Below are 9,975 nucleotides of genomic sequence, written 5' to 3'. Positions count from 1 at the left end.
CAATTTTTTATTTTTGTTAAATCCAGTTTAAAATGTCTGTGAATATTTACGGCTACGATTGGATGATCAGCTTCTCGTATCACTGTTAGCTGAATTGGTCCCCATCCGTATACATGGCGCCCACGTGGGTTGTGAGCAACTTGGCAAGTCAAACAATAGCCGACGACTTTAGCTCCTACAACCACACATGGTGGAGCAGAGTTGGCGGGAGGGAGGCGGAACCCAAGGTCGAAGAGGACGACCAAGAGCAGCTGAGCTTTGTCTTCTCCTCCGAATCCAGCATTCCAGCAATGGACGGCTCGAGGGGCCCCGCCGGCTTCGCCACGCAGGCCAACGCCCTCCTCCGCAAGAACCTCTGCTTCCAGGTCCGTCCGTCCGTCCGTCCACGAGATTCTTCTCTTCGCCGTCTGCTTCTTCTTGCTCTGTTTCTTGCTCTGCTTGCCGTCGTCGATGCGGCTGTGCGTCCACTCCATGAATGAACGCGCTCCCTTTCCATGGCAAGAAGAACAAGAGCGACTTTTGATCTGCCGTCTTGATTGCCGCTGCTCTTACAGAAGCGGAACGTGAAGACGAACGTCTGCATCACCGTCTTCCCGACCCTACTCTGCGTGCTGCTGCTGGTGATGCAGGGCGTCATCAACCGCGAGATCGGCAAGCCGGAGTACCGCTGCGGCTGCGCGTGCGTCGACACGGCCGCCGACGGGAGCTGCCGGAGGACCGAGTGCGGCGTCCAGTACTCCACGCAGGACCAGGTCGCCACCTGCCCGGTCCCCAGCCCGCCGCGGTGGCCGGCCGTGCTCCAGCTGCCACCGCCCGAGTCCAGGGCCGTCGGGACCGCCTCCCAGCCGCTCGACGGTTTGCCTAGCCCGGCTTGCCGGGACACCCGCTCTTGCCCCGCCGCGTTCCTCGTCACCGGAAGCAACCGCTCGCTCGCCCAAAGTATGTATGCTCTCTATATCATGGTACATTAGCTAGGTATAGGAGATGACATGTTTGTGCATCTGAATGTTGGTGCTCCATGCCTCCATTGACAGGTCTTTCGGGTCAACTGTTCCCTGCTCTGACTTCGCCTTTGAATTTCACTGACTATCTACATACACTCTCCAAGATTGTTCCTGTAAGTTTCTTTAAAACCTATTTGCGCAACTAGCTGATTATGCAGTTGTTAATGTACGGAGTTTTTTTTGTTGGATCTGTTTGTCTCAGGGCTCTGAAGTGCCGGCGTCGTTTAGACAGTTTTTAGAGCCAGCGTTTACTCCAGGGAATACTCTGTATATTGTTCAACCTCGGTGTAGGTCCAATTTCTCGCAAACAGTTTCAGTCGATGCTGGGCCGAAACCCCTTAAACTCAGTAAGTAGCATTTTTCATTTGTTGAAATCCTCATTGCATTGACGATGTATTGCGTCGCGTGTTGGTTATGATGAAGCAAGGAGAAAACCATGAGCATTTGAGGAGAATTACTACTTCGATTACTAATTCATCTTTGTAAGCTTTAATTGTCTTAACAATAGCATGCTTGACCACATTCATAATATTGGACCTTCTACAGTGGTAATGTCAGTGTGTGCTTCATCTTCAGCTTTTTTATTTGACTGTCTTATGTTAATATTAGGAAAGAAGGAACAGATCAGCTGATCCGGTCTCATCAAGTATTTAGATGGGACTGGAATTTGAACTATTTCTTCGAGACAAGAGGATATACGTTAATATATGTTAGCAGGAATTTTTTCTTTTGTTACTGAAATCCTGGACACTTCCATATTTAGCTATCGAAGTTTTCTTTTTGTGCTTTTGCATTCCGAGAATATGCATATACAGGAGACTCTGTTTTTTCATACGTTCTGCCCCTTGTATACCTAATGACCTACTAATATTTCCATTCCCAATGTTCTTTTGGATCTCTAGATGTAGACTGCATTCAAGGTTTATCGTTATGGCGTGAAAGCGCATCAGTTATCAATGACGAACTATTTAAGGGTTATAGGCAACAAAGAGAAAGTGGAGGAGGGAAGGCGAATGAGTTTGCTGCAGGTATCCACTGATCTAGTTCAGTGAAGGGTTTGAATTGATTTCTTTTTATTCGGTGTATAACTTGTTCTTCTTCACAGGTTACGACTTCCTGAGTACAAATACAGATAGTCTTGATATTAGTATTTGGTTCAACTCTACATATAACAACAATACCGGAGTTTTTGAAATGGCATTATTACGAGTACCACGCTTGGTTAACATGGTATGCCCTCTTAATTACTGGGTGACTTCATGTTAAGTGAACTTCATTTGTATTTCAGCTATTATTTTGAGGGGTGCTGTTTTTCATATAGGTGTCCAACGCATACATCAAGTTTCTCAGAGGAAGTGGAGCAGAAATGCTGCTTGAATATGTTAAAGATATGCCTAAAGTAGGATCAGAACTTAAACTTGACCTGTCTTCTCTTCTTGGTGCGCTATTCTTCACATGGATCATTGAGCTACTGTTTCCAGTGAGTATGAGGCACAACCTTTTGCAAGAAAGTTCACAAAAATGGATAAAGTGAATGAGTTGGTACAATACTTTTTACAGGTTATACTAACATATCTCGTGTATGAGAAGCAACAAAAGCTGAAAATTATGATGAAGATGCATGGTTTGAAGGCCGGTCCTTACTGGATGATAACTTATACTTACTTCTTTGCTCTATCAGCTCTCTATATGATACTATTTGTCACTTTTGGCTCCTTGATAGGTAATTATTTTGAAAATCATCAAGAAATTGCATGTGTTTTACATAATTGACTCTCCTTGAAATGGTTTTATTCTGTACAGGTCTGGGTTTCTTTACAACAAATAATTACAGCCTTCAGATTGTTTTCTACTTCATCTACATAAATCTGCAGATTGCTCTCGCATTTTTCGCAGCATCGTTCTTTTCTTCTGTCAAAATAGCCACAGGTCCGTCACTAAGATTTGTTATATCGAAAGTGAGTAAGTTGTGCTTATAATACATATGTAACTGATTTGAAATTACGGTGCTGCAGTGGTTGGTTACATCTATGTATTTGGTTCTGGTTTACTAGGGGCATTTCTTCTGCGCTTTTTTATCCAGGATAATAGTTTCCCGAGTAAGTTACTTTCTCATTTATGTATGTTTTACAAATAACTAATTTTAGATCAAATGCTTGACAAGTTTTATTGTTCCACATAATTAAAGAGGGTTGGATAGTGGTGATGGAGATTATCCCTGGATTTTCACTTTACAGAGGGTTATACGAGCTTGGTCAATATGCATTCATTGGAACTGCAATGGGAACCGATGGTATGACGTGGACTAGTTTGAGTGACCCTGTCAATGGAATGCGTACTGTATTGATTATCATGGTTGTTGAATGGGCAATACTTCTCCCATTGGCATTTTATTTGGATCAAGTCTCATTACTGGGTGGTGGACTCCGAAAAAGGTTGTTAATCTTGTTGAAATGCTTTAAGAAGCGAGCTGCATCATTCCGGATGTATAGCTTTGGTCGGATAGGATCTAGAGTAATAGTTGAAATGGAGAACCCCGACGCGACTCAGGAAGTAAGTTATATACTCCCTTGCGTATCTCTGAAAGATACCTATTCATTCTTTATAGAAGAAGACCCTGGCAGCATATGTGTTTATTGACAATCCATTTGTTATTATGTTCAGAGAGAGGCCGTTGAGCAGCTTCTGCTGGAACCCAATGCAAATTATGCTATTATATGTGATAACCTAAAGAAGGTTTACCATGGAAGGGATGGAAATCCTGACAAGCTTGCAGTTCGTGGGTTGTCTCTTGCCCTCCCGAAAGGCCAATGTTTTGGGATGCTTGGCCCAAATGGGGCTGGGAAAACATCCTTCATTAGTATGGTATGGTGGCAAGAAATATAGTACATTTCATTTTTCGACAAAGTTAACCAACATGTTCATTCCTTGCGGATATATTTTCAATTTTTCCTCCACAGATGATTGGGCTCGTTCCACCTACGTCTGGCACTGCTTATGTCCATGGAATGGATATACGTACTGATATGAACGAAATATACACAAATATGGGTGTCTGCCCACAACATGAGTAGGGCCTTTATCTTAAATTAATCTGATGTTTTTTTTGTTGTATAGATGTCCTGCACACTATGCTGCCCGAATGCTAATGCTTTTTGAAATATAGCTTACTTTGGGAAACATTGACGGGAAAAGAGCATCTGTTGTTTTATGGAAGACTAAAAAATCTTAAAGGCGCTGAATTGCTGAAGGTATAGTTCTGCATTTTTTGTATGTTTGCACCAGTATCTATTATTGTTTACCTGATTGTGAAACACAGTGTTATATGTGCACTGTTTCTGCCATTTGGCAACAGTTCAGATCATAATATGCATGAATGGATCAGTATTTGAAACGTAAAATATTTTGGGCTGTCAGGCAACTGATGATTCTCTGAAGAGTGTTAACCTATTCCGTGGTGGTGTCGGTCATAAGCAAGTGGGGAAGTACAGTGGGGGCATGAAACGGAGGCTTAGTGTCGCAATCTCCTTAATTGGAGATCCCAAGGTACTGACCTGATTGCTGTTATGTTTTGATGTAGAAAATATTATGGAACCTTCAACTGATATTTGCATACACATAATTTTAGGTTGTCTTCATGGATGAGCCGAGCACTGGACTAGATCCAGCATCAAGAAATAGCCTGTGGAGTGTTGTGAAGGAAGCGAAGAAAAACCGTGCCATCATTCTTACAAGTATTCTACTTCCCTAATCTTCTCTTGATTGCTTCCATAGATACATTGTGAATTATCATGTATGTTTTTGACAGCACATTCAATGGAAGAGGCAGAGGTACTATGTGATAGACTCAGTATTTTTGTTGATGGTGGTTTCCAATGCATTGGAAATCCGAAAGAGGTAAATTACTTATTCACTTGTATGGCACACATAAGTACATTTTTTGTACAGTCCTACTTTATTGAACATTTACCATTTTTTTCGCTCCAATGTTCTCAGCTAAAAGCAAGATATGGGGGTACCTATGTGCTCACAATCACAACATCTCCGGAACATGAGCAGGAGGTTGAACAACTGGTTCACCGTTTATCGCCAAATGCAAACAGGATATATCACATATCTGGAACACAGAAATTTGAGCTGCCAAAGCAGGAGGTGAAGATAGCAAGCGTCTTCCATGAAGTTGAGAGTGCAAAATGCCGTTTTAGCATACACGCTTGGGGGCTCGCTGACACCACCTTGGAAGATGTCTTCATCAAGGTTGCCCAGGGAGCACAAGCCTTTAGTGTGAATGCTTAACTAGTATATCTGATTAATAGGTTATTGTTCTTTCCATTTGTGATAAATATATGGTGTATAATTCTTGTTTGAACTCGCTGTAACTTTTGTTTATTATAATACTTGAGTTGTAAATTAGTATTGTAAAGTTGTATATCTCAAATTGACTTTGACTTTTGCAAATACAACGTACCATGTATATTTATCTGTGGTTTCGCATGTGCTTTTAGTTGAGGTCCTGCAACATTAAAAAAACAGATACAAGAAGCGCCCGGCTTTGAATTAACAAAGCCATCAACCAGCCATGGATTATACAAGGCCACAAAGAAGTAGTCGGCTGAAAGATACATGGGGCTGATAGAGCAGCTTACATCGCAACATACACAACATGCTAAAGGAAACAAAGAGAAAGAACATATTGCAAATGTGCATGCCCACTACACTCGAGGACTTAAAAAGACTAAACAAAAGCGGCATCCATGATCAGCCGATAGCCACGAGAAGAGGGGACACAACTCCTTCCTTCTCTAATCCGAAGAGGGACCCTACCCACTCGTCCTAGCTCGAAGGACACCACACGGTCGGTAAGAAGAGGAGCTCACCCGAGAGCTAGGCAAGGAGCTGGTTACAAGCCCACTTGGAGACAACACATGGCACGACCCGCTCGAAGCATGAAGCACACCACATAGCCAAATTTGCCGCCATCCTCCGACATCAGAGCAAAGGGGAAAGTTGTTGGGGGTAGGCGAAGACGAAATGCAACTCCGATGCCAAGGATATAGCACGGTCACATCTATAAAAGGTGAGCCATTGCGAAGAATAAACCTGTCGCTTGCCAGCATGGCCAAGTGATACGTCTCCAACGTATCTATAATTTTTGATTGCTCCATGCTATATTATCTACTGTTTTGGATGTTTATGGGCTTTATTATATACTTTTATATCATTTTTGGGACTAACCTATTAACCTAGAGCCCAGTGCCAGTTTCTGTTTTACCTTGTTTTAGAGTATCGCAGAAAAGGAAAATCAAACGGAGTCCAATTGACCTGAAACTTCACGGAACTTATTTTTGGATCAGAAGAAGCCCAGAAGACTTGGAGTGCATGTCAGGGGACCTTCGAGGAGGCCACGAGGTAGGGGGGCGCGCCCTCCACCCTCATGGGCCCCTCGTGGCCCCCTGACGTACTTCTTCTGCCTATATATCTCCATATAACCTAAAAACATTCGAGAGCACAATAGATCGGGAGTTCCGCCGCCAGAAGCCTCCGTAGCCACCGAAAACCAATCTAGACCCGTTCTGGCATCCTGCGGAGGGGGCAACCCCTCTCCGGTGGCCATCTTCATCATCCCGGTGCTCTCCATGACGAGGAGGGAGTAGTTTTCCCTCGGGGCTGAGGGTATGTACCAGTAGCTATGTGTTTGATATCTCTCTCTCTCTCTCTCTCTCTCTCTCTCTCTCTCTCGTGTTCTTGAGATGATACGATCTTGATGTATCGCGAGCTTTGCTATTATATTTGGATCCTATGATGTTTCTTCCCCCCTCTACTCTCTTGTAATGGATTGAGTTTCCCCTTTGAAGTTATCTTATCGGATTGAGTCTTTAAAGATTTGAGAACACTTGATGTATGTCTTGCCGTGCGTATCTGTGGTGACAATGGGGGATATCACGTGATTCACTTCATGTATGTTTTGGTGATCAACTTGCGGGTTCCGCCCATGAACCTATGCATAGGGGTTGGCCCACGTTTTCGTCGTGATTCTCCGGTAGAACTTTGGGGCACTCTTTGAGGTCCTTTGTGTTGGTTGAATAGATGAATATGAGACTATGTGATGCATATCGTATAATCATAACCACGAATACTTGAGGTGACATTGGAGTATCTAGGCGACATTAGGGTTTTGGTTGATTTGTGTCTTAAGGTGTTATTCTAGTACAAACTCTAGGGCTGTTTGTGACACTTATAGGAATAGCCCAACGGATTGATTGGAAAGAATAACTTTGAGGTGGTTTCGTACCCTACCATAATCTCTTCGTTTGTTCTCCGCTATTAGTGACTTTGGAGTGACTCTTTGTTGCATGTTGAGGGATAATTATATGATCCAATTATGTTATTATTGTTGAGGGAACTTGCACTAGCGAAAGTATGAACCCTAGGCCTTGTTTCAACGCATTGCAATACCGTTTACGCTCACTTTTACCATTAGTTACCTTACTGTTTTTATATTTTCAGATTACAAAAACTATGATCTACCATCCATATACCACTTGTATCACCATCTCTTCGCCGAACTAGTGCACCTATACAATTTACCATTGTATTGGGTGTGTTGGGGACACAAGAGACTCTTTGTTATTTGGTTGCAGGGTTGCTTGAGAGAGACCATCTTCATCCAATGCCTCCTACGGATTGATAAACCTCAGGTCATCCACTTGAGGGAAATTTGCTATTGTCCTACAAACCTCTGCACTTGGAGGCCCAACAACGTCTACAAGAAGAAGGTTGTGTAGTAGACATCAAGCTCTTTTCTGGCGCCGTTGCCGGGGAGGTGAGTGCTTGAAGGTATATGTTCAGATCTTGCAATCGAGTCTTTTAGTTTCTTGTTTTATCACTAGTTAAGTTTATAAATTTACAAAAAAAATAATGGAATTGAGTTTGTCTCATATGCTTCATCTTTTTAATATCTTTCGTGAGTACGATGGAAAGGATAATTGTGCTCAAGTGCTAGAAGAAGAAATCTATAAAATGTTTGGCACTAAATATTTGAATGATGAGCATGATTGCAATGTTGTTAGTATGAATTCCTTGAATATCCATGATGCTAAATATATGCAAAGCCACAAGCTTGGGGAAGCTATGTTTGATGAAGATGATATTTTTTATCCCACAAGTTTTGATGAGCAAATTTATTATGATGAAAGCATGCCTCCTATCTATGATGATTATTGTGATGACACGTATGCTTTAAAAAATAATGATAACCATGAAACTTGTCATCTTGATCTTAATTTTCAATCACATGATAGTTATTTTGTTGAGTTTGCTCCCACTATTATTCATGAGAAGAATTTTGCTTATGTGGAGAGTAATAAAATTTATATGCTTGTAGATCATGAAAATAATGTTTTAGGTGCTGGTTATATTGTTGAATTCATTCATGATGCTACTGAAAATTATTATGAGGGAGGAACATATGCTTGTAGGAATTGCAATAATATCAAGTTTCCCCTCTATGTGCTTAAAATTTTGAAGTTATGCTTGTTTTACCTTCCTATGCAAGTTGATTCTTGTTCCCACAAGTTGTTTGCTTACAAAATCCCTATGCATAGGAAGTATGTTAGACTTAAATGTGCTAGTCATATTCTTCATGATGCTCTCTTTATGTTTCAATTCTTATCTTATATGTGAGCATCATTGAAATCATCATGCCTAGCTAGGGGCGTTAAACGATAGCGCTTGTTGGGAGGCAACCCAACTTTATTTTTGTTCCTTACTTTTTGTTCCTGTTTAGTAATAAATAATTCATCTAGCCTCTGTTTAGGTGTGGTTCTATGCTTTTAATTAGTGTTTGTGCCAAGTAGAACCTTTGGGAAGACTTGGGGAAAGCCTTGTTGATCTTGCTGTAAAAAACAGAAACTTTAGCGCTCACGAGAATTGCTGCCATTTTTATTTGGAATGTGATATTTAGTTAATTCGTTTTTAAGATGATTAATAGATAAATTCCTCAGGTCAAGCAATTTATTTGAGAATTTTATGAGTTCCCGAAGTATACGTTTGATCCAGATTACTACAGACTGTTCTGGTTTCGACAGATTCTGTTTTTCATGTGTTGTTTACTTATTTTGATGAATCTATAGCTAGTAAAATAGTTTATAAACCATAGAGAAGTTGGAATACAGTAGATATTACACCAATATGAATTTAGAATGAGTTCATTACAGTACCTTATGATGGTGATTTATTTTCTTATACTAACGGAGCTTACGAGTTTTCTGTTAAGTTTTGTGTTGTGAAGTTTTCAAGTTTTGGGTAAGGATTCGATGGACTATGGAATAAGGAGTGGCAAGAGCCTAAGCTTGGGGATGCCCAAGGCACCCCAAGGTAATATTCAAGGATAGCCAAGAGCCTAAGCTTGGGGATGCCCCGGAATGCATCCCCTCTTTCGTCTTCGTTCATCGGCAACTTTACTTGGAGCTATATTTTTATTCACCACATGATATGTGTTTTGCTTGGAGCGTCAATTTATTTTGTTAAGATTTGCTTGCTTTTATCTATAACAATGTTTGGCATCTTTCATTTCAATAAAAGTGGCATTGATAGCCTTTAATATGCCAATTTTAGAAGTCCACATGTTGCTGTTTGAAAACAGAAAGTTTACCGCTGTTGCAATAATTCCCCAGAAAATTAAGAATGTGATAAAATGTTGAAACCTTTTGCATATTAAGCTCTGATAAATTTAATACAGTGGGAATTTCCTTTAATAATTTTTGGAGCTAAGGAAGTATGGATGTTGCTGCATTCTTTACAGACTGTCCTGTTTAGGCAGATTGCTGTTATGTTTGCATTGTTTGCGTATGTTTGCTTCTTTAATGATTCTATTTGAGGATATGAATATTAAATATGCAGAGGCATTTAGTATGCAATGTTGAATAATAATTTTAGTGATTTGCTACAGTAGAGTATTATAAGGTTTTTG

The 9,975-nt window shown here is 41.0% G+C and overlaps 1 protein-coding gene across 1 annotated transcript; it reads left to right on the top strand.

Moving 5' to 3' along the window:
• Positions 1-234: 234 nt before the first annotated feature.
• Positions 235-5,470, top strand: LOC119304266 (ABC transporter A family member 7-like). Its single transcript, XM_037581446.1, has 18 exons — positions 235-365; positions 555-939; positions 1,035-1,117; positions 1,207-1,351; positions 1,907-2,032; positions 2,110-2,234; positions 2,326-2,484; positions 2,565-2,727; positions 2,808-2,933; positions 3,020-3,103; positions 3,193-3,557; positions 3,669-3,869; positions 3,965-4,074; positions 4,171-4,255; positions 4,422-4,550; positions 4,633-4,738; positions 4,813-4,901; positions 5,001-5,470. The coding sequence occupies exons 1-18, from the start codon at positions 291-293 to the stop codon at positions 5,298-5,300; spliced, it is 2,856 nt and encodes a 951-aa protein (XP_037437343.1). The 5' UTR covers positions 235-290; the 3' UTR covers positions 5,301-5,470.
• Positions 5,471-9,975: the final 4,505 nt, after the last annotated feature.

Source organism: Triticum dicoccoides, chromosome 5A (genome assembly GCF_002162155.2).
Source record: "Triticum dicoccoides isolate Atlit2015 ecotype Zavitan chromosome 5A, WEW_v2.0, whole genome shotgun sequence".
Lineage (NCBI taxonomy): Eukaryota > Viridiplantae > Streptophyta > Magnoliopsida > Poales > Poaceae > Triticum > Triticum dicoccoides.
Note: the sequence above shows the minus strand (reverse complement) of the source record. Positions and strands in the feature narration are given on the sequence as shown.